This window comes from Mustela nivalis (assembly GCF_964662115.1).
Source record: "Mustela nivalis genome assembly, chromosome: 6".
Lineage (NCBI taxonomy): Eukaryota > Metazoa > Chordata > Mammalia > Carnivora > Mustelidae > Mustela > Mustela nivalis.
The window spans coordinates 76,499,834-76,524,736 of record NC_139025.1 but is presented as its reverse complement, the minus strand read 5'-3'; the positions used below and the strand labels follow the sequence as shown (position 1 = coordinate 76,524,736).

The 24,903-nt window shown below is 41.4% G+C and overlaps 1 protein-coding gene across 5 annotated transcripts in view; it reads right to left on the bottom strand.

The window, feature by feature from the left end:
• The window catches only part of CYP19A1 (cytochrome P450 family 19 subfamily A member 1), a 106,360-nt gene that overhangs the window by 16,286 nt on the left and 65,171 nt on the right, over positions 1-24,903 (bottom strand). For all 5 annotated transcript variants that reach the window (XR_014312815.1, XM_082734791.1, XM_082734793.1 and 2 more), the window contains exons 2-4: positions 18,625-18,807; positions 12,807-12,957; positions 3,831-3,985 (exon numbers count right to left, since the gene is read on the bottom strand). Coding sequence is in view for 4 of the 5 variants with exons in the window: in XM_082734791.1 (XP_082590917.1) it covers positions 3,831-3,985; positions 12,807-12,957; positions 18,625-18,769 (451 nt within the window). In the remaining variant the exon portion in view is untranslated. The remainder of the gene's footprint in view (positions 1-3,830; positions 3,986-12,806; positions 12,958-18,624; positions 18,808-24,903) is intronic.

Genomic DNA, 24,903 nt, shown 5'->3' with positions numbered 1-24,903 from the left:
GTGGTTTATGCAGCTCAAAACGCTAGTCTTAGAAATTACCAAAAGTGTTCTCTTATTTTTGGTTTCTCTTCAGACTACTTCTAGATTTGTTTTACTCAGCCAAGGTCATGACAACTAAGCAAATTTTTGTTTGTGTATCAGTCTTCCCAACTGGCTGGGAATTCTTGAAGTGCAGTGACAGCCTCCTATTAGCACTGTCCTTCAAGTCCACAGTACATGGTGGCCTTCAAATCCTATTTGTCAAATAGAGGAATGAACGAATAAAAGGATGGGTGAATAAATGAGTAAAGACAGAGTGAACTGGCTCTGCTCTAGGTCATCTGGGTAGCTAGTGGGTCATGGTGGTAGATGATCTGTCTAGAGAATTTAACTCTAATTAAAGCCCTCCTTTCTCCTATTTTTTTTTAAGTTTTCTTTAAGAGTCATCTCTCCTACTTATGTCTTTTATTATTCAGACTTACTGTTAAAGTCAGTTCTTGAAATGCAATGAAAAATCCTAGGAAAATTTATAGCCATAATTCTTTCTTAAAAAAAAAAAAAAATCAGTTGTACAATAGAACCCCCTGAAGGCAGACTTTGCAAATAAGAAAGGAAGCCTGGTGAGCAGTTCTAGAGTCCTAACATTTCTACTTATCTATAAAAAAGGAAGGTTGGGTTGGTAGCATACTTTCTGATTTTCATACTTTCTATCGCATTCCCAGGTGGGATTCCTTTATGATTCTTTAATGATTCAGCCCTTTGTGCAGAAGGGTTGGCTTGGAATATAGGTGGTTTCCTCCTATACCAATGTATGACTTGCCTCTCTGTCCAAGAGCTGGAAGCCATGTTTCAACCATATAAGCAAAATGTAATATCATTGCTTATAGGCAGTGGCCTGATGTGGATATAATTTTAATTTTTGAAATGTGTGAAAAAGTACTGAATCTTATCCAGGTTAAAAAAAAAAAAGTAGAGCAAGTAATCAACGTAATTCCTTCACCGTGGAGAACTCTTCTGTCAGTTTCAGGAAATACAGGCTATTTTTTGCCCCTCCACCTTCATCTCTCCAGCATGGGCCATTTGCCTAGGCTGCTCTTCATTCTCTGTCCATTGGTAAGCCCAGGGAATCAAAGCCTTCATTAATGTTACTACTTTAGATACCAAAATGTACCCCCCAATTTTTTTTTATTACATTATGTTAGTCACCATACAGTACATTAGTGTTTGATGTAGTGTTCCATAATTCATTGTGTGCATATTATACCCAGTGCTCTATGCAGCCTGTGCCCTCCTTAATACCCACCACTGGGCTCACCCATCCCCACGTACTCCTTCCCTCTAAGACCCTCAGTTTGTTTCTCAGAGTACATAGTCTTTCATGGTTCAGCTCCCTCACCAATTTCCCCCACTTCTTTTTTCCCTTCCTTCTTCTAATGTCCTCCATACTATGCCTCATATTCCACAAATAAGTGAAACCAAATGATAATTAACTTTCTCTGCTTGACTTATTTCACTCAGTATAATCTCCTCCAGTCCCATACATGTTTATGTAAAAGCTGGGTATGCATCCTTTCTGATGGCTGAGTAATACTTCATTGTGTATATAGACCACATCTTCTTTATCCATTCGCCTGTTGAAGGGCATCTCGGCTCTTTCCACAGTTTGGCTATTGTGGCCATGGCTGCTATGAACATTGGGGAGCATATGGCCCTTTTTTTCACTACATTCGTATCTTTGGGGTAAATACCCAGTAGTGTAATTGCAGGGTCATAGGGTAACTCCAAATTTCTGCTATATCAGGAAAACTAATGAGAAACATAACTCTCAAGGGAGATTCAAGAAATGCCTGGGTGGCTTAGTCAGTTAAGCATTTGGCTTCAACTCAGGTTATGATCTCAGGGTCCAGGAATGGAGCCCCACTTCAGGTTCCCTGCTCAGCGGGGAGTCAGCGTCTCCCTCTGCCTCTGCTTCTCACTCATGTTCTCATTCTCTCAAATAAATAAAATCTTTAAAAAAATGCTTGGGACTCTCATTGATTACTAAAAATGTCAGACACAGCAGGGAACTTTTAATAAGTAATTAGACTTCTACTTTTTTTTTAAAGACCTCTATTTTTGGCATTTAATATGGGTAGTTTTATAATGTTTTTATTAGAAAATCTGATCTTCTATATACAATGTTTATCTAAAAAAAGGTCACAAAGAGATGTTCATGTCATTCTGCTTAAAATCTTGAATGACTTACTGTAACTTTTGAGATGAACTCAGCTTGGTGCCTCCCCTAGGCCTCATGCCTACATGTGTCCATGACAGGCACAAGGGCCTACTTATGGACACACGGTGCTGTTCCACCCTTCTCTGTCTTGGAGTATCCTGTTCTTTCCTTCTGTGGAATGCATCCTTGTCAAACTTTCTTAATGTAGATAGCTTTTATCTTCTTTCAAAACTTATTGCAAGCATCTGCTCCTGAAAAAACCTCCCATGACCCTTCAGAATACTTTAGATGGCCCATTTTTTCTATGTCTTGTAGCACTCTGCACACACCTCTAGCATAATATATCACCTAGGATGATATTTGGTGATATGATATCTGCCCCTCCCCCTTTTATAAATTTCCTGAGGGCAAGGACCATGTCTTGACTATCATTGTATTCTGGGTACTCACTAAGTTTGTGGCAATTTGCTACAGCAGCACTAGGAGACTAATACAGTGGAGTCTATAGTAGAGTTGTACTGAGTCTTGGTGATGGGCAACTCTGTAGAGAGAATCAATGCGCAGCTGTGTCAGGCATAGATTCTCCCAGTCCCAGTAGCCACAGGGGAGGCATCCAGGTTCACTACAGAGGCTGGCTGGAGGGAAGAATGTTGCATGGTCAGGCCTAAGATCCATCTAGCCCCAGATTCTATCACTGACAGTGTTGACAGGGCATGATTATTTTCCTTGATATTGATTTCAAAGACTGGCTGTGTGTATTCCCCAGCTGCTTCATTTTCCAGTGAAATACAGTAAAGGATAGATAAGGAGCCTTGGGACCAAGTCCCTACTCATCTATTATTTGCTATGTTGCCTGAGTAAAAATCACAACCTCTCTAGGACTGCGTTTCCCCAACTATAAAATTCAGAGACTGGATGAGATGACATATATAGTCCTTCCTAGTTCTAAAATTCTCTAGTTTTATTCACAAATTGCTTTCTGTTAAAACATCTAGGACGTCAGTCAATGATTCAGTGAACACATTGTTTGGCTATGTTTAAATCAAACATGTGACTGAAACATTAAATTCTTAATTGAAATGATCCTAAGTACAGAGCTGTAGCTCTTCTTCATGTCTGTGGAATTGCTTTATGTATCAACAGGAAGAATGGAGTTTGTGGTGGTTAAAAATGTAGGCACTGGGGATGCCTGGATGGCTCAGTGGGTTAAAGCCTCTGCCTTTGGCTCAGGTCATAATCCCAGGGTCCTGGGTTCGAGCCCCGCATCAGGCTCTCCGCTCAGCAGGGAGCCTGCTTCCTCCTCTCTCTCTGCCTGCCTCTCTACCTCCTTGTGATTTCTGTCTGTCAAATAAATAAATAAATCTTTAAAAAAAAATGTAGGCACTGGCATTATCTTCTGGGCCACCATTTACTAATTTGGGGACCTTGGGTAAGTTATTTCAGCTTTCTTATGTGTAAAATGTAGGTGACAAGAGTATTTACCCCATGAGGTTGTTGTGGGATTAAAATATCAAGTACTTAGAATAGTGCCTACCATATCTTATTATTTCAACGTAAGTGATGCAGCAGCATTTAAGTTCAAGAAAAGGGGCTCATTTATAGATAAAAGAGCAGAAAGTCACCAGCATCTGATTACCTTTTGTAAAGAAAGGACGAATGGCTTTCCAGAGGGTTGGATTATTGTTAAATATGATGCCATTTTCATGCATTCCGATGCACTGCAATCCAAGTTTGCTGCCAAATCGGGAGCTATAGTGACTGTGCTTCATTACGTGGAACATACTTGAGGACCTACAGAGACAACAAAACTTTGTGTTAATTTTGAAGGGTCCAGAGAGCTCATGATGATGATTTTGACTATCAGGTGGCTTTCTTAGTAAATGCATGTTCCTCTAAATGCAAAGCATTTGAGGGGTGCCAGTAGGTTAAGTGTCCAATGCTTGGTTTTGACTCAGGTTGTGATCTTGAGGTCCTGAGATTAAGCTCCAGGGTGGATGGACTCTGTTCTCAGCAGGAAGTCTGCTGGAAATTTTCTCCCTCTTTTTTTGCCTCCTCCCCTACTCACAGTCTCTCTCCCTTTCTCCAAAAATAAATAAATAAATCTTTTTAAAAAATTCAAGGCATACTAGTATTCATATTGAGTAGTGTTTGTGAGCATAAGAACATTCCTCTCCAGTTGAAATATTCCTACTTACTAACTCCCTGTTTGAGTATCACCAAAGATAGAACACACACACACACACACACACACACACACACATACCATTCCTTATTCCTCCCCTTTTTTTCTAATTCCAAATCACAAAAATACTAGCCACGACTGGGGTAAGAGCTGCAAGGCCCTGAGTCCCAGAAGAGTCCAGCCCCATTCCAGACAGTTGCCACCCCCTGCAGGACTGAGTCTCAGAATCCTGAGTTCCTGGAATTGCTGAAGTCTTCTTCTGTTTGGAACAAGCAGTTCTTCCTCATACCACCTATCCTCAGAATCTCTCATCAGGCCTAGTCTCTCTGGTGGGTATCATTCTGGGCTTGAAGGAATCTCCTGGGCACTCATGAGTCTGGCTTTGCTGGCTAGGCTGGGCCTGGACGGCTCTCTGTGGTAGTGGCAGCAGTTATCTTGAGACTACATTCCATCCTGACTCATCAAGGTCTCCAGGGTCACAGAGTTCTGTCAGGATATAGGGCATGGTGAGGCATTGATAGCCCTTGAGGTAGCAACACTGGGACCTTGCCAACAGTCTTCCTTGAACTTCTCAACTCCTCTCCGCTGTTTTGCTTCTATCCCCTGCCATGCCCAGCTTTTAAGGCCTGGGAAGAACTAGGGGGCAGGAAGCAGCTCCTTCTGTTCCTCTCCTCCCCACCCTTTTCCTCCTCTAGGAGCTACTTCCTGCCCCTCCACATCTCAGGGAGGCAATTTGGGCATGATGAGGCACTGAAAATTAGAAAATGTTATAAAATTCAAGCTGAAGAAGTTATAGGAGCCTGCACATGTGAGTAGAGTATTATATTCTTAGGACAGTGGTATAGAATTCTTCTGTAGGGGGAGACTGACTCGCTTTGCTGAGATGTTAAGACTGCTTAGGAGTTAGCCTATGGCATTAGAAGGATAAATGGGTAATTAAGTAATAATCAAAAGGATTAAAGACAAAATGATAATTATTCTCTTCAGGATAAATAATAGGTGGGTTTATTGGAGGATGGGTGCAAGCAGCATGGGGAAGGAGAGGGTGGGGAGCTGAGATGAATGCTGTAGAGTGAAGATTTGTAGAGAGAGGACTCCTGGCTCAGTACTCAGCAAAAGAAGTCTGCTGTAATTTATGAAGTTGAGAATTATGGAGTAGATGGGATGAATTCATTTTTCACCTGCCAAGAGAAAAATTAAGAGATGTTACAGGTGACTGCATTTCCTGTGGCATGGGGCTTTGGCTGGAAAACAGGTTCATGCAGGGCCCAGAGGGAAGCAGGCTAACTGGACAAGGGCTGAATGATGGCTGAGGCCATGGATGTAATGGGTCAGGAAGCCAGAACTCCAAGATGGCATGTGTTAATAAGCTATGTGGCTAACCCTTCATAAGCTAAGCAAGATGGACACTACATGAAGGCAGGACAGTGTTTACTGGAGGATGGAGAAGATAACAGGACATGTGGCGCTTATATGTCTATTGTTTTCATAAATGCCAATATCATATTGTAGGTGTAGACCCCACTTGGAAAAAAATCAAATGAGGTTATCTAAAGGATATTGTAGAAAGTGAGCAGAGTGAGAACAAGAGGCAGACGAAACAGTGCAGAAGGGGGTGCAAACTGCCAGATCCCTAAATCCTCACCCACAGTGGTGCATGGTCATGCCTGAGTGAGTGAAGAAAGGGAGGTCACACGTCAGCCACTTCCTTTCAAGGCCCAGCCCTTCCATACAGAAGGCTGGAGCATGCCATCTCAGAGGCTTGGGGCCCTCCAACATCGCTGTGCTCCCGAGTGGACACTAGAAACACAGAGTACACAGAGGACTGCAGAGTTTGTGCTCAGAAAGTCTCATGTGTCGTCCTTGGCCTCCCTATGGTAACAAAGCCTGTCCCAAGCACATACATTACCCAGACTCCTCTGAGGTGCATGGTGACAAGTTCTTCAGATCATAAGGCCGATGTCCAAGTACTTATATGTGGACAAGATGGCCAAATGCAAATTACCCTTGGTAAACTGTAAGCATAAGCAGATTTACTTCCCTCCATATATATTTTCAGCCACTTCAACGAATTTCTACTCAAGTATATTCAAATGGATCACCATTTTTCTTGGGAGATAGGGAGAAAATGGGAGGGAGAGGGTTTGGGAATTAAAAAGAGGAGTCAGAATGGTGAGCAGAGGAGGAATAGAGGTTTTTGGCATGCAACCATGGGAGGTGTGAAGAAAGTGGAGGCAGGGTAAACTGTCAGGAGTCTGGCTTTTGGCCGTGTTAACAGTGCCAGAGCCCCTACCTATGTATGCGCTGGTGGGGATTTCAGGCAAACCCCAAGTGACATAACTCTTAACCTTGGGGCTTAAGAACTAAACCACTCAGGTCTGCCAGGTAAGTTCAAAGAGATCTCCCCAAGCTTTTTTTCACCTGGGGATTATAAATTACTGCCTGTGTTACATTTTAGACGCTGTTGTTATTTTTTTTCTATTTGGGTGACCTTAATATTTATACAAGTTTTCATGTGTTCATTGTGACTTCGGTTCTTCCTCTCCACTTTTCCACTGAAATTTTGTTTTTCAACTGCAAATTCTCCTACTATGGGACGTTTTTGAACACATAACCCTGAGAGATGGGAGTGGCCATTATAGTGTATGTACCTGGTTCCTACACTGGGCTGGAGTGGCCATATTACCACTTGCTCTTCCCTCTTAAAGTTGATACTTGATTCCTAAAAGGATGACTTTGCCTTAATGAGGTTGTTCAGTTAGTGCTTGTGAAAACACATTCCTAAAGAAGGCATTCGGCCAAAGGAGCTGGGGGCTCTGGCTGAATAGATCAGTCTGCGGGCTAAGAATTAGCCAAATCCTCACATTTATGATGGTTCCGTAGTCCTATTTAAATTTTAAAAGAAAGACCCTGAAATAATGTCAATGTCAAGAAATGAAAACAATTATTTTATGAATAAATTATGTACTACATAATTTCTTTAAGGAAAAAAAATTCTTATTTTCAAATCAAAACACTCTATTAAGTCAGATGTTCTCTCGATTCTGGATAATTTTCGTCAAATGATCCCTGTGTTTTGCACAAGTTTTTTCTCTCCCTAGCGACAAAAATAAAAACAAAAATCCAGATGCTTCTGTTTATATTCTAGGGAATTAATTTGACTGACAAATAGCTAAAACTTTGTCCTGTATATAAAAATCATGCTATGAGAGGGCTGAAAATCTTATTAATAGATTTCAGAACTTTAGCTTCTTTTACCTTCCCCTACCTTAGTCTATAATGACAACAGAAAGTAAGTGATTTGTACATTCTGTATTCACAAATTCATATCAAAAATTTTAAGTGTTCAGAGGTAAAGCAGAACACTATTTTTTCTGGTCTGACCCCTAGAGCTTTTATATACTGCATTTAACCACATTAGCCTGTCCATTTACTTTGAAAAATTACTAATCAGTTTAAAAAAAAAGAACAAGAGACTCCAGTCTTAAATCCTGCTAAAGGTGTAGTTACTAAAAAGAGCTAACTTCAGACATAAATGTGTTCTTTAGGGGGCGCCAACAACTCAGTGATTTCTTCAAGTTGGAGGCTCGGACTTGGACTTGGCAAAGGACGAAGATAGAAGTGAGAGACCTTGAGGGAGAAGACTGGCTGCAGGTGAGCAATTTAAAATCAAGTCTTTGATCAAAGGTAGGCTGGCTTTATCTAACCAGAATAAATCAAGAAAGTGAAGAAAAGAAAGTTGGTGAAAGAACTAAGGACTCCAGCCCAGAGCTCTCAGGACATTCCGGAAATAGTGGAGACCTTGCTCCAGCCTTGTGGGCTAGCCTGTAATACAAGTTAAGGGAGATGTTATACTGACTGGGAGAGTAAGGACTTCTTACCACTCAAGAGAGACCCCAGGCTCAGGAGGGGTAGTGGGTAGTGCAAACCGGATGGTAAATGAGGTCATTTTCCTTCCTTCCTCTTTTCCCTCCCTCCTTCCCTCCCTCTCCCTCTCCCCCTCCCTCCATCCTTCCGTCCTTCTTTTCTTCCTCTTTCTCTCTTCTTCTTTTCTTTTCTCTCTTCCTTATTTGAATATAGTTGACACAGTGTTATGTTAGTTTCAGAAGTACAAGGTTGTCATTCAACCAGTTTATACATTATGCTGTGCTCACCACAAGCACAGCTGCTATCTGTCGCTATACAGTGCTATCACAAGACCTTTGACTGTATTCCTGTCTTGCACCTTTCATCCTTGTGACTTATTCATTCCATAAGTGGAAGCCTATATCCCCCTTTCCCCTTCATTTTTCTTCTTTAAACATGACTAACGTCAAAAGACATTGTCAAAGATGGCAAACCTATTGTCTATTCAAAATGAAAAGTAGCCAGAGTAAGTTCTTAGGTATTGAGGAGGAAGCCACCTTCAGTTCTGAATTTAAAGCACTCACTTAGGGGCACCTGGCTGGCTCAGTTAGTGCAGCACAGGTCTCTTGATCTTGAGGTTGTGAGTTTGAGACCCGTGTTGGGTATAGAGGTTACTTAAAAAGAAAATCTTCAAAAAAAATTTTAAAAATTTAAAGACCCTGAAATAATGTCAATTATTTAAAAAAAAAAAAAAAAGACTCTTTAAAAAAAAAAAAAGGACTCATGCTTCTGTGGCCAGGTTCAGGAATGATGAGTACTGAACATATGGAGGAGAAACTAATGGAATCATTGGTACCAAACAGTTAAAAACACTTGCCTGCGTAGACCTGTTTTGTGTTGAGACTCACAGTCTATTGGTCCCCTTGCCTTTCCCCTGTCCTTTGCCCCGCTAATATTCTCACTTACCCAGCTTAAATAGTGGAATCATGCAAGAGAAAAACAAGTTTTAGAAAGGAGAGATCTGCCTGTAACTACCCTACCCAGTGATCACATTTAACATCCCTGATAGTGGGACAACCTTTTCTTGTCTCTTAATAGGATGCAGTATGAAGTGCCCAATATTGCCAAGGAGGTATCGTTACAGAAGTGTTTAACCTGAATGAAACTGAGCCTTAAGCCATAATTTCCAGTTTATAAAAAATACAGGGAATAGGGGAGTATGCTAAGTGACACCATAATGTAATGAGAGAAATTTGGAAATGCAGAACATCCCATAAGACAATTGACTTGGTCTCTTGAGAAGGTCAATGTCACGTGGGGCAGGGAATGAGAGAACTGCTCTTTCAGCTTTCCTATTCATTTGAACATTTACTTAATAAAAAATTGGAAAAATATTTTATTGTCAATCATTAAAATCACTCTCTCTTCCCATGCATTCTCAACTCCCTTGACCCTCTCCTTACTTTGTCATAGTTGCCTGGTAAAAACTCACCCCTGGCTAAATCCAACTCTTAGCTTACTCTGGGTTTGCCCCTGACAGCTGAATGTGCCTGGGGAAAAAACTGCACATGCACATGTACACACACACACACACACACACACAGGTCCCAGTTAAATTCAAGTGGACCCTTAGCACAGCTGGCAATTCTACATTTCCTCAAGTCCCTTCACTGTCACTGTTCTAGATGACTATTACAGCCCGACTTCTCACTCCTCAAATACTCTACTTCCTCAGTCTCAGCTAAAGACTTTATTTCTTATTTTACTGAAGAAAAAGAAGAAACTAGAATCTCTGTAAGCTCCAACTATTAGGATCTGTGCTTGTATTTTCAAACTTCCCAAACTTACTGTGGGTGAACTTCCATGTCCCTATTCAAGACCAACTCTACTGTCACTTGGACCCCCTTGCCATCTCACCTAGCACACCCCTTTCTCTTCCATCAACAATTTTGCTTTGTAATCCATTATTGCCATCTCAACACACACGTTGTAAATTCTCCTATCTTACAAAGGCTCCTGGGACCATACATCCTTTCTATTTCTTTGTCCCATTTCTCGGCTGCCTTTAAGACAAACTCCTTGGAGCAGTTGTTTACACCTGCTGTCTATAATTCTTTCCCCTCTTTCTGTACTATAGTCCTACTTCTGCCCCCAGCACTCTGGCCTGACCTTCCCGCCCCACCCGCCCAACCCCCTCCGTCCCCTGCCTGTGAAGTTCTGCAACCCCCACCACTTTGGGACAATGCTGGTAGGGAAAGTTGGACCATAATCTCTACTCAGTTGTAATGACTGCAGATCTTAAACTTTTCAAAAGAAAAAACCTGGCAAAGTATTCAACTAAAAATAAAAAGCTTTCTGAGGTCCAGTGGGGTATTTTTCAAGAGGCACGGGTAGTTCTGGAAGGGACCTGAAGAACAGGCAAGGGAAGGAGATGGGGACAAACATGTCCTATTCCCGCAGGAGCTCAGCCCTTAACAACAAAATTGAATGGTTCAGAGGCAATTAAGGAGAACACAAAGACTCCAACCAGTGAAGAGCCTGTGAGGACAGGATGAGGAGAGAACTGGGAGAGCTGGGGGAAGGGCGGGATGGGTTGTGTACTCATCTTGAGCATGAATCAGCATCTGAATTGGTCAGGGTCGCTAAGGTGATGTTCTTAATGAAGACAGGAGAGCAGTCCGATGCCACCCTGCACTGTCACTGAAGGATGCTACTTCAGGAATGGCTTTGGGCTTCCAGGATTGGGTCTTGTGTCTTGTGATCCAAATGTGTAGTATGTGTTCTGGTTCTCTGGTTCTTTGTCACATTCTTGACTCCAGTTCTTATACTACCACCACTTGAGCTAGACTGAAGGGTAAGTTGATCAGGGAAAAGCACTCCAAGCCTGCTTAGCTGCTGCCCAACCCCAAGGCAAGGCCCCCCGGTGCTGGCAGCTGCTTACCTATTCTCCTGCCTCAGGCTCTGCAGCACATTGGCATTACTTGGGGAGCTCTACAAATACCTGCTGCCCAGGTTCCACCCCCCACCCCACCCAGAGATTCTGAAAGCTGAGGTGTGCCCTGGGCACTGGGATGTTTAAAAGCTCCCTGGGCGACTTTAATGTGCAGCTTGGGTGAGAACCACCGCTTTGTGGCCTGAGCTATAGATTAAAAACCCTGCGGGTCACTTCACCTGTCTGCTGAGAAGGGCTGGAAGGCAACTAGCTATGCCGGTGGATGAAAGAACAGGGCCAAACATCCCAAGCCCTGAAGCCCTTGTGTCATCAGTCCCAGGACATTTTGAGACATTTTGAGACATTTCGATACTGTGGGCCATTGCTAATGTAAAGTATTAATTTCTAAAACCTAAATCCTGGCTGACCAGAATAGCCCAGAGAAGTAAACCCAAGGATAATTATTGGTCCCCACTTCCTTCTGTGTTATTTGGTTCAAAGAATTGACCTTTGAAATTACCATGGTATTTTATTAAATAATGCATGTAATCTTGGCTTGAAAGAAACCACTGTAGTTTCCAGAAATGCTTCACTTACTTCTGAGTAATAGTCTATATATCTGGACAAAAAAATTCTAATGGATCAGTAAAACCCTAGTTTTACTGTCAGGGAATATAAAAACTTATCAATGACCCAGTGTTGGAGTATAACATTGTGAAATATCCAGTAAAGATAGCTGAAAGTCTAGTGAAATGTGCTCTCTATTTTCTATCAGTAAATAAGAAAACTAGTATTTCACAAAGCTAGATCTCTACAGTCAATTCCTATTTGATTAACCCTGGATGAAGTCAATCTGCTAAATTTATCCAGAAAATATAACAAATCATTTTTTAAAAATAGGAAATATTCCTGATTTATTTGAGGTCACTCAGCTGAGACACTGGCCCACAGTCACAAATAGAATAGGAGTATAAGAATGACATCTTTTTCTGGGCATCTGGTTGGCTCAGTGGGTTAAGGCCTCTGCCTTCGGCTCAGGTCATGATCCCAGGGTCCTGGGATCGAGCCCCACATCGGGCTCTCTGCTCAGCAGGGAGCCTGCTTCCTCCTCTCTCTCTGCCTGCCTCTCTGCCAACTTGCGATCTTTGTCAAATAAATTAAAAAAAAAAAAAAAAAAGACATCTTTTTCTACTGTTTCCCCTTCTAGAGGTGCTCCAGAGCTTGCCATTAGAAGCACATTAGCAAATTGATGCAGATTCCTTTCTCTTGAGGGTTTGGTTTTCTTTTGTTTTAACTGCTCGCTTACAGCAATAAGACCAAAATCTTAGGAAAGCAGAAAAGATAATGCCTCTCCCTAAAGTATGTCTCATCAAACTCAAATTCTTTGGATTCTAAATTTCCATTCACTGCTCAGAGAAATTTCAAATAGTTTCCCAGCTTTCCAGAGTTCTTTATCTATGTACCTTTGGGTTTAGGCCAAACTCAAGCATTCCATTTCTATATAGGATTAGATTTTTCTTTTTTAACCTAGGAAGTAAAAACACAGCCTTAGCAACAAAAGCATCAAGATATCAAAATAAGTTTGTTTGTTACTTAATAGGAAAAACACAGCCTTGGTTTTAAAAATTTGTCTCTGATTATAAAAGACTCACTTGCTAATAATGAGTGTTTCCTCTCCACATATCCAGACTCTCATGAACTCTCCATACATCTTGTTGTAGTAGTTGCAGGCACTGCCGATGCCCATCCACAGAAACCTGCAGTGGGAGATGAGGGGCCCGATCCCCATACAATAGCCAGGACCTAGGAGAGTCATCAGAGCAGAGTCAGCATTATAGCAGACACCAAAAAAGAGCAACCGCTTTATGTTATTTCTGCTTGTGTTCTTTTATATCTGAAAGGTCTTTATATCTTCCAGTGTATATCTGTGAATTACTAAACAAACAAACAAACAAGCTTAACATGAGAAAAAGAGTAGTTCAGTGTCCATACCACAGTAGTTCCATTTGGTCTCCATCATTTTGATCTGAATGAACCAGGGTAGGGGTCTGCTATTTTCTTGCCATGTTAAACAATGTCAGTGAGTTTTAAAATCAAGTCAGTCAGTCCATCTAGTTCCAAGCACGGAGACCAGGACTTGCAACAAGCTGACCGATCTGTTTGGCTGTCTAGTTTTGTCTGAAAACTTTCAATTTGAATGCCCAGCTAATGGAATGGGTGGGTTAAAATTAGATTGTAGTTTTGGTGTAAACTTTTTAACCATTCATTTTTTTTAACCATTCTTTTTATTTTCCCCTTCAAAAAGGATTCCATTTGAGAGAAGAATCCTAAGCTAAATTTCATTATGCAAATAATACGGCTAAGCATTGAGGAATTAGTCAATGAGTCCAATTAGAGTCTGGACTAGAATTTGGTCCAGTGATGTGGTTTTACTCAAGAAAAGTGACTGTTCATGTCCTTGCTTACATTAAAAATGGAGAAATTTGCTATTACTTAAACCAGAGAACAAACTTGCTAGCTTGATTTTACTGGTAGCAGTAAAAAGTTAGACAGAAACTTCTTGGAATGGTTTTAGGAGTTTTCCTGGGAATAGTAGCTTTTCTACATCAAACCTTTCTCCTTTAATTCCATTCCAGTAGTAAAATAGGAAACCAACATGCACAATGGTTTGAGACAGTATTCTCATTCCAGGGGCAAGCGCTGTGTAAATAAATCTGGATAATCTAAGCTTCTGCTTAAATTATCTAAATTAGATCTTAATTCCCAAATTTGGCAAATAAGATTTAGTCTTTTGCAATCGCTGCATTAATGGGAATATGACCGTCAGGTTTTTTTCTTTAGAGTGAAGGTCTTTTGGAACGCCTGGGTGGCTCAGTTGTTAAGTGCCTGCCTTCAGCTCAGGTCATGATCCCAGGGTCCCGGGATTGAGTTCAGCATCAGGCTCCGTGCTCAGCAGGGAGTTTGTTTCTCCTTCTGCCTGCTGCATCCCCCTGCTTGTGCTCACTCTCTCTCTTTCTCTCTGACAAATAAATAAATAAAATCTTTGAAGTGAAGGTCTTTGGTAGTATCTATAGAATCAAAATATTTTCAAAGGGTTCTTCTTAATCTTCTGATTGTTCTGATAATACTGAATTATAAGTAGATGACTGACTTTATATTAAATAATTTCATTAAGTTCTTTATAAGATTGAAAAAAGAAAATCTGAATATGTATTTCCTTAAAGGTCATCAGATATATAGATCTCTAATCAACTAAAGTGTATGTAACAATAAACTACTCTGCTGGGGTTTACAGCTTGAAACATTGTAGATGTGTAATAAGTGTTTCCTGGTGAATTTTTTTAAAATTAATTAGAAATGGGTGTATAATGTAAAGGATGAAGTTTTAAGTGTCATCCTCATTTAGAGTATTTTAGGTAGTATTTACATTTTGATAAAATGGAAAAATATTGTTGTGTCATGTACATTTAGTCCACAGGAGGTCAGACATCTGGCTATTTGGAAATAGAATCATTCAACAAACATTTACTGACTTAATATGCTAGGCCCACGAGGCACAAAGACATACAAATGAAAAGCTGCACTCATCCTTTTTATAATCTAACAGTTGGGTGCCATGTAGATAGTTTTAATATTAGGGAACCACCATTCAAGAGAACCACCATCTCTTGATTGGGAACCACCAATCAAGAGATCTGACAGTGCAGATCTCTATCCACTGAAAAAGGGAGATGATAATGAGCTTTGCTCAGGTTGAAAACCTGAATGTTCTAACCAGAGGAGAATCCGAGTCTGGAGTCCCTAGTGATCGATCAGTTACTTGTCAGCTTAAGTCATCCAACAAACACTTACTGAGACTCTGCTAGGTAAAGACCCTAACTACAAGTCAGAGGCCAGAGATGAGCGATATGCATAACTAGGTTCCCATCAGAGTCCCGGCCAGGAGAGAAGAGTATGTGAGGAGAAAGTACAATATTGAATTATTATAACACAGTGTGACCCTTTCATTTACATGTATATCTTAAACCCTCCATCTGAGAAAAGACTGTTCTAGGAGGGGAGAGACTTTGGTACGATATTTAGGAAATACTTTGTTGGCAATCACCTTAAGCTGCTCTCTGCCTGTCAGATTTGGGAAAGCTGATCTAGGCCTGCAGTGATTTTGGGAGGCTCTTCCATACCCTAAGAGGAGCAATGAATACTACACTGCCAGTTTGTGCAGAAACAGGCTCCCAGAAGCCAACAGCTGGGACCTTTCACCCAATGTCCTAATGCAGAAGATGTTGCATTCCAGGCTATGTGTACGCCCTAGAGAAACCTGTGCATGGGAAGGTTCATAGCAGCACTGCTCACAATAGTCTCAAACTGGAGCCACCCAACAGTATCATCAGTATCATCAGTATCATCAGCACCAGCAGTATCATCAGTAACTAAACCATGAGATGTGTGTGCTACTGCATACCATGCGAGCTATAGTGGCATGTCACAATGTGGGTGAAGTTTCCAAACACAATACTGAGCAAAAGAAGAATATAGAATAACATAGGACTCAATTGCTAAAACAGTTAAAATTAACAGGCAAAATTAATCTGTATTATTTGGGATATGAGATTAGGTGGCAAAATTATAAAAAGCAAGGGAGTGATTATCACAAGACCGAAGAATGTTTATCTCTGGAAGTGAGAGAGGAGGCCCAAGAGAAGTTTCTGGGATGCTAACACCCTGTTTCTTGTCTTGTGTTGTGGTGACATATTTATTTGTACACTTTTCTGTGAAGTCTTTTCTTAGTGGGAGAAAGGGAAATGTGTGGCTATGTCCTTTTCCCAGTGCCATCCTCTGAGGACATGGTGCCCAGGGCAGAGAGAGGCTCTGGGGAAGTGGACCCAGATGCAGGTTCGGGGATGGCTCAGGAGACTTAGCTCTGAGTTCCAGTTTCATCACTTACTAGCTACGCACCATTGACCCTCTTTAATCTGTTTCTTCATCTGCAAAATAGGCATAAACACACCTACCTCACCAGAGTGCTATGAAGATCACAAGAGAAAAATGAATGTGAAACTGCTTTGTAAATTGTAACTAACTTAAGTGTTTTTAAATTATTACACCTTCTTAACTCCCCTTGACTTTTCCTGACCCTAAGCTTCCCCCAAACCTGTAAAACCAAGAACCCAGAGAACCAGTGATTTGAGGAAACTACCAAAAGGAGTTCAGGAAGAACCACCCGAACAAAGCCAATTTTCCCACTTTTCCTTCCCCCACTGGGCACCATGGGACCTTAGTCTGTGCCACAAGTGGATTCTGACCAGAGCTCACATTTCCGAAGGGAAAGCATAGGACTAGAAGACTCCCAGCTAGCAAAATGATCACTAACCTGAAATTTAGGAATTCCTGGTTACCCCCCTACCCCTCAACTCCCACTTCCTTTCAAGCTGAGATGCTACAAGCCATTTCCTTTTTTGGGGCTTTAACCCCTCACTGAAGGGTTTGAACTCAGTGGTTTATTTCTCATAATGATTTGTTTGGGTAAGGCCATTCACTTCTCTGGGGCTCGGTTTCCCCTTCTGTCAAGTGAAGGGGTTGAGCTCATATCTATGGCTCTCAATTCTGACTGCTAATGAAAAATCACTTGGGAAGGTTTTTTAAAATTTTATTTTATTTTATTTTCAGCTGGGGGTCATGATACAGAGGGAGAAGGAGAGAGAGACTCTTAAACAGGCTCTAAGCCTAGCATGGTGCTCAATGTGGGCCTGGCAGGCTCTATCTCATGACCCCAAGGTCATGAACTGAGCTAAAATCAAGAGTCAGACCCTCAAGCAGCTGAGCCACCCAGGCATCCCAGATTTTTTTTTTTTTTTTTTTTTATAATATCAACATGCAGGCCCTGCCCCAGACATGGCTGAGAACCATAGTACAATTAGTGTATGACAACATGATGTCCCCAGCGCAGGAATGGTAGACACAGTGAGCTGTCACATAGGCTCCTGATCCAAAGCTCCAGGGGTGCCGGTTCTTGTGCTTGCCCCCCATAGGCTGACCTCCTTTTTCAAAGATCCAGGGACTTCTTCTAACACTTGCAACATAAATGTCTGGGGGGACTTGCTAAAAAATACTCTCCACCTCACCCCACTGTACACACATCCTGACCTGGGAGCCCACTGTGGGAGAAGTCCAGTGAGGAAGGGGCTGTTGTGGGAAGGAGCTCAAGTTAAAAGCCATGAAAGAGTCTTCCCTCAGAACCCTCAGGGAGCAGAGAACAGCATTAACTGAGTGCTCTGTGTTTAAGTGGGCATGAAAGCCCCCCACAACACCAGGCTAAATCAGATCAACAGGACACACAGTTCTCTGGAAAGGTTTGGAAGAACCAGACATGGGGCACTTGGCAACTTGGCATCAGCTTCACATTCCTACATTTAGTCCCTCTGCGATGAGGCCCACTGCACTTGGAAGTGCATAATGACTATGCTCTTGAAGTAAAGCCTTGTTGGTTATTTCATGAGACTGGGGATTGAGGCCTGCCCTGAATAATTTTCACTGAACACCAGAGAAACATTTGAATAGTTCTGATAATTCGGAATTAATCTGATAGTGTGGAGTGGTAGCAGTTTCTTTTGGAGTTATCTGCATAATTATATGACACCCTATGTTTGGTTATCCACAGATCTGGTTGATGATTCTTTCAGGGTATGATGTTCTAAGGGAACCATAGTGGTCCCTATTTTTCTTCCACTGCCCAGGACCCAGGCAACTCTTAGGTGGCACCACCATTACACCTACCCCCAAGACTAAGAGGAAATGTGGGATGAAGGAGAAAGAAAGAGTGGGATGAAGAGAGGAAGTAAGTTCAAAAAAGGAAGAGGACAGAGCTCATGGATGAGGCAAAGCAGGAGGGAGGAGAGGGGTATAGAAGCATTCCAGGTGCGCCTGGCTGGCTCAGAGGAGCCTGGCTGGTCAGAGGAGCTCATGACTCTTGATCTCTAGGTTGTGAGCTCAAGCCCTACACTGGATGTAGAGATTACTTAAAAATAAAATCTTAAAAAAAAAAAAGAAGGCATTCCAGAGACATTTTCACCTCCAGAGCAACACTGGAATGAGTTTGAATTAAAAAAAAAAAAAAATCCTGGTTTACCTTGCTTCACCCCATCTCAAACTTACTGTTTTTTTTTTTCTTCCATCTTTTTTTTTCCCCCCAAACTTACTTGAAAGGATACTTCTGCCAAGTCTACTTTACCAAAGCAAAGCACAGACTGGAAGGGATTATCTAAGATTTTTTTTTTTCAAATGCTTTCATTTGAAAAGTGCAGGTAATTGGTATAAAATTTTTCACCTGAGATTTTATTTGCTAACATTGCCATGGGCTTCTGCCATTTCCCCATGTTTGCTTTTGTCCTTTTGTAAAATTTTCCTTACCCTCATGGACTGAGAGCCCCAAGGAAACAATCTCCTTAGTTACAGAACTAATGACTGACTCACCTGGTATTGAGGATGGGTCTTCATAATTCCAAACCAAAAGAAGAAAGCCAGTGAGCAACAGCATCAGCATGGTGGCCACAGGCATGACTTCGGGCATCATGCTGGTGATGTTATAATGCATTGGGTTCAGCATTTCCAAAACCATCCTTTGTTGCTGGATCTCAGGAGAAAAAACTTAAAGTCCTGTGGAAATCAGAGGAGCGAAAAAAAAAAAATTAGAGAATCCTCGAAAGGTGACATCCAAGACTCCCGTTGCTTCTTCAGAGGATGCTGTAGTGCAGAAATCAGCGTTTGTTTTATAAAGTGATTGGACACCCAGACAAGATAAACTTATGGTTACAAGTCAAAACAAGCCAAAGAGAGATCTTTTGGCTTCAAGTGCAGTATTTCTGACCTTGGTAGAGTCTCAGGTTTGTTTAGACACTTGGTTTGATAGAACCTTATCATCTTGCCCTTGAGTGGGTAGAGTGACTGAATTCCCAATTGAGAATCAAATTTCTTACCAAAATATAAGAAAATGAAGCTCGTTCCAGAGGTAGAGCCATTCTGTGACTTCATCAACAAATATTGCTTAGGCAATCTTTTTCTCTTGACATCAAATCAGTTTTTTAAAAAGTAACCTCTAACCCCCTTCCTTGCTCAAAATTCCTTCCCCAATTCCTTCCCTAGCAAGAATTGTTGCTTGGGCATTGTCGAGGTATCCTCAGTGCCTCCTGTTGGGTTGTTTCTTGAATTCAGTGTGACTTAGAACGATCTTTCTCTATTGGCTTTAATAAGGCTTAAAATCTCTTGCACCACAGGCTGGATAAAACAGTGTCCATGTGGGCCAATGTCAGAGACAGCAGGGGAGAAGAATGAGAGAGGAAGAATCAAGGCAGAGGAGAAAGAGAAGGAATGGAGAGGAGGGAGAAAAGAAAGGACAGAAAGAGTAGAATGCTGCCAGCAATAGGCTCAGGTCCCACTTGTGCTTTGCCCACAGCAGCTAACCTCCTGCGCAAGGTAACTTTCAATTTGATTTGCTGGTTCTGTCATGTTTCTCAACAATGTAATGTTGAGTCTGTCTCTTCAGTAGGGTTTTCTAAGGCCAATACTCACAGAGGAGAGCTTCAGGAATGGTGGTTTGTTGAAGAACCTAGACTGAATAAACTTGCATAACAAGGCAAGAGCCACCATTCAGTGTGGTTCTGATGCCCCATGACTGCTCTGAGGATTACCCTCCCTTGGAAAGTGAGCTGAGTTTGCAAGACTTGTAATGGCTCTGAAACAGTTTTTGGCAGGATTTTATCTAGGAATAGTTCTAGATTCTTAACCACATCTTCTAATGGGATTATGGATGTTCTGTGAACTCCCTGAAATGCTACATGAAGTGTTGTATCTCCTCACCTGAACTTTTAGAAGGAGAGAACTTTCATCAGATTCTTAAAGAGTACATAATTACATTTCTCCCCTGATCTATATGAGATCTCATTTTATTTATTTTTTATAATTCATTTGACGGGGGTGGGGGTGTACACAAGCAGGGGGATTAGCAGGCAGAGAGAGAAGGAGAAGCAGACTCCCTGCTGAGCAGGGAGCCTGATGTGGGGCTCAATCCCAGGACTCTGGGATCATGACCTGGGCAGAGGCTCAAACCACTGACTTACCCAGGCACCCCTCAATCTATATGAGATCTTAAATATCCAGTTAAAAACCCATTTCTGGAAATTAGAGAAATTTCATAATATAGTTGAATTTATTCACTTGCTTGATTCATACTATTGATTCCTTCTATTATTGCACCATTTAAATAATTATTTTTTAAAAAGATTTTATTTATTTATTTGACAGAGATCACAAGTAGGCAGGCGGGGGTTGGGGGTTGGGAAACAGGCTCCCTGCTGTGCAGAGAGCCCGATGCAGGGCTCATCCCAAGACCCTAAGATCATGACCTGAGCTGAAAGCAGAGGCTTAACCTGCTGAGCCACCCAGGCACCCCCATTTAAATAATTACTAACAGTTAAGTGCAAGGCATTAAAAGTGCCTGTATGTATATTGGGCAATTTGGGTGGTTTGTTTGTTGGTTTGTTTGTTTGTTTAAAGATTTTATTTATTTGACAGACAAAGATCACAAGTAGGCAGAGAGGCAGGAAGAGAGAGAGAGGGGGAAGCAGGCTGCCCGCCGAGCAGAAAGCTCCATGCGGGGCTCCATCCTAGGACCCCAAGATCATGACCTGAGCTGAAGGTAGAGGCTCAACCCACTGAGCCACCCAGATGCCCCCAATTTGGATGTTTTTAAATGTATATAAGATGAGGCTGAGAAGTTAGAAGTGTGTCTGTTATCATCTGGTTCCTTTGTTAACGAGAAGCCGCTTTGAAACAGGTTGAATTTTAGGTTTTGAATTTCCATTGTGGAATTTTACAACATTCTGGATAAGCTCCCTGTGACTTTATGACAGCCAGGCCCTTCAAGGTTTCTGTTGATATTAATGAAACCTGAACCCAGTGTTAAAAGTGTAAGTGAAGGGGCGCCTTGGTGGCTCTGTCGCTTAAGCTTCTGCCTTCGGCTCTGATCAAGATCCCAGAGTCCTGGGATCCAGTCCCATTGAGCTCCCTACTGAGTGGGGAGTCTTCCTCTCCTCTCCTGCTCCTCCTCCTGCTTATGCTCTATCTCTATCTCTTCCTTTCTCTCAAATAAATAAAATCTTTAAAAGAAATATTTAGTGTATTATGTATTGGGTCTTACTATTTTTTTTTACTTCCATACACACTTAAAATCTGTAGTGTGAAAGTTTTTAATGATTCAACAAAAATTTAAAAGGTCATAGAACACTTGTGTTCTTTTCTCTCAATTTGTCAAAAGATTTATTTATTTATTTATTTTTAAAAATTAACATGTAATGTATTATTTGATTCAGGGGTAGAGGTCTGTGATTCACCAGTCTTACACGATTCACAGTGCTCACCATAGTACACAGTGCCCATCACCCAACCACCCCATCAGTTCCACTCCCCTCCACTCCAGCAGCCCTCACCTGAGATTGAGTCTTTTAATGTTTGTCTCCCTCTCTGGTTTCATCTTGTTTCATTTTTCCCTCCCTTACCCTATGATCCTCTGTCTTGTTTCTCAAATTCCTCATATCAGTGAGATCATATGATAATTGTCTTTCTATGATTGACTTATTTCACTTAGCGTAATACCTCCTAGTTCCATCCACATCATTGCAAGTAGTAAAATTTCATTTTTTGAATGCTGCATTGTATTCCATTTTGTGTGTATGTATGTAGTGTGTGTGTGTGTGTGTGTGTGTGTGTGTGTGTGTGTGTGTGTGTGTGTATACACACTGGGACTGGATCCTAGGACTCTGTGACTCTGTATACACACACACACACACACACACACACACACACACACACATATTTCACATCTTTATCCATTCATTTACTGATGGACATCTGGGTTCTTTCCATAGTTTGGCTATTGTGGACATTGCTGCTATAAACATTGGGGTGCACATGCTACTTTGGATCACTACATTTGTCTCTTTCGGGTAAATACCCAGTAGTACAGTTGCTAGGTCATAGGGTAGCTCTATTTTCAACTTCTTAAGGAATCCCCATACTGTTTTCCAGACTGATTATACCAGCTTTCATTCCCACCAACAGTGTAGGAAGGTTCCCCTTTCTCCGCATCCTCTCCAACATCTGTCATTTCCTGACTTGTTAATTTTAGCCATTCTGACTGGCGTGAGGTGGTATCTCATTGTGGTTTTCATTTGTATTTCCCTGATACCGAGTGATGTTGAGCATTTTTTCATGTGTCTATTGGCCATTTGTATGTCTTCTTTGGAGAAATGTCTGCTCATGTCTTCTGCCCATTTCTTGTTTGGGATATTTGTTCCTTGGGTGTTAACTTTGATATATTTTTTGGATACTAGCCCTTTATCTGATACGTTGTTTGCAAATATTTTCACCCATTCTGTCAGGGTTTTTTGTTTTGTTTTGTTGACTGTTTCCTTTGCTGCACAAAAGCTTTTAATCTTGATGAAGTCCCAATAGTTGTTTTACCCTTACTTCTCTTGCCTTTGGTGATGTTTCTAGGAAGAAGTTGCTGTGGCTGAGGTCGGAGAGGTTGTTGCCTGTGTTCTCCTTAAGGATTTTGATGGATTTGTATCTCACATTGAGGTCTTTCCTCCATTTTGAGTCTGTTTTTGTGTGTGGTAGAAAGAAATGGTCCAGTTTTATTCTTCTGCATGTGGCTGTCCAATTTTCCCAACACCATTTGTTGAAGAGACTCTTTTTCCATTGGACATTCTTTCCTGCTTTGTCGAAGATTAGTTGAGGGCCCATTTATGGGCTCTCTGTTCTGTTCCATTGGTCTGTGTGTCTTTTTGTGACAGTACCATATTGTCATGATGATTACAGCTTTGTAATAGAGCTTGAAGCCCATAACTGTGATGCCACCAGCTTTGGTTTTCTTTTTCAACAGTCCTCTGGCTATTTGGGGTCTTTTCTGGTTCCATACAAATTTTAGGATTATTTGTTCCATTTCTTTGAAAAAAGTTGATGGTATTTTGATAGAGATTTCATTAAAGGTGTAGATTGCTCTAGGTAGCATAGACATTTTCCCAATATTTGTTCTTCCAATCCATGAGCATGGAACATTTTTCCATTTCTTTGTGTCTTCCTCAGTTTCTTTCATGAGTACTTTAGAGTGTTCTGAGTATAGATTCTTTGCGCCTTTGGTTAGGTTTATTCCTAGGTATCTCACGGTTTGGGGTGCAGTTGTTAATGGGATCGACTCCTTAATTTCTCTTTCTTCTGCCTTGTTGTTGGTGTATAGAAATGCAACTAATTTCTGTGCATTGATTTTATATCTTGATACTTCACTGAATTCCTGTATGAGTTCTAGCACTTTTGGGGTGGAATCTTTTGGGTTTTCCACATAAAGTATCATCTCATCTGCAAAGAGTGAGAGTTTGTCTTCTTTGCTGATTCAGATGCCTTTTATTCCTTTTTGTTGTCTGACTGCTGAGACTAGGACTTCTAGTACCATGTTGAATAGCAGTGGCGATAGTGGACAGCCCTGCCGTGTTCCTGACCTGAGGGGGAAAGCTCTCAGTTTTTCCCCATTGAGAATGATATTTGGGTTTTTGATAATGGGTTTTTCCTAGATGGCTTTGATGATGTTGAGGTATGTACCCTCTATCCCTATACTGTGAAGAGTTTTGATCAAGAAAGGATGCTGTACTTTGTCAAATGTTTTTTCTGCAAAAGATTTTATTTTATTTGACAGAGAGAGAGCACAAGCAGGGAGCAGCAGCAGGAGAGGGAGAAGCAGACTCCCCGCTGAGCAGGGAGCCTGATGTGGGACTCAATCCCAGGACCCTGGAATCACGACCTGAGCTGAAAGCAGATTTTTAACCAGCTGAGCCACCTAGGAGCCCTTTTCTCTTGATTTTTACAGTTTCACTTTTTATAGTCGTTATGGTCTTGTACTACTGTGTAAAGCAAAGACTGCCTGTATGTCTAAATGCTTAATAGGACTTAGAAGCCTGGTTCCTCATCCGGTTGCTGGTTCCTCATCTTCCTCAAGATGAGTGTGAGAATTTTTTTTTTTTAATGCTTACTGTCCATTTACTCTGTGTCAGACATTGTTCCAAGTGCTTTATAAATACGAAGTCATTCATCCTCACAACCATCCTGAGCTAAGTAAGATGATCCCTATTTTACAGATGAGGAAATGGGAAGAGTGATAAGTAGGGCACCCAGCTTGTTTACTGCAGAGTTAGGATTAAAGTCCATCTAGTCTCTCCCTGGAGCCCATGTGCTTTTGGTTTTCAAGTTTTTATTTACATTCCAGTTAGGTTAACATACAATGTAACATTAGTTGCAGGTGTAGAATCTAGTGATTCATCACTTATATACAACACCCAGTGCAGAGCCCATGCTCTCAGTTGTGCCATTTTAATACCTATTATGGGATTTATTGGGTCTCTTCATTCAGGGACTTTTCAATTCTAAACTATTTATGTTCATTTGTAAGCTATTCAGAATGACTTCCTTTAAAGGAGTAAGCTTTTCAGACCTTTGAATAACACACCTGGAAAGGTCCTTTCAAATTCTTTCCTTGCAGATTGATTTTCCTGTTCAGTAGAACATTCTAATGGGCCGCACAGACAGGTTGGTTGAACAGACACCTTTGAGCAGTGGTATAGGAATGTAGAAAAGTCCTAGAATGTCATAGGGGATGCTTAGATGTCCTCTGTGCCGGGAATACCTCCCCCCGCCCCCACTCCCAAA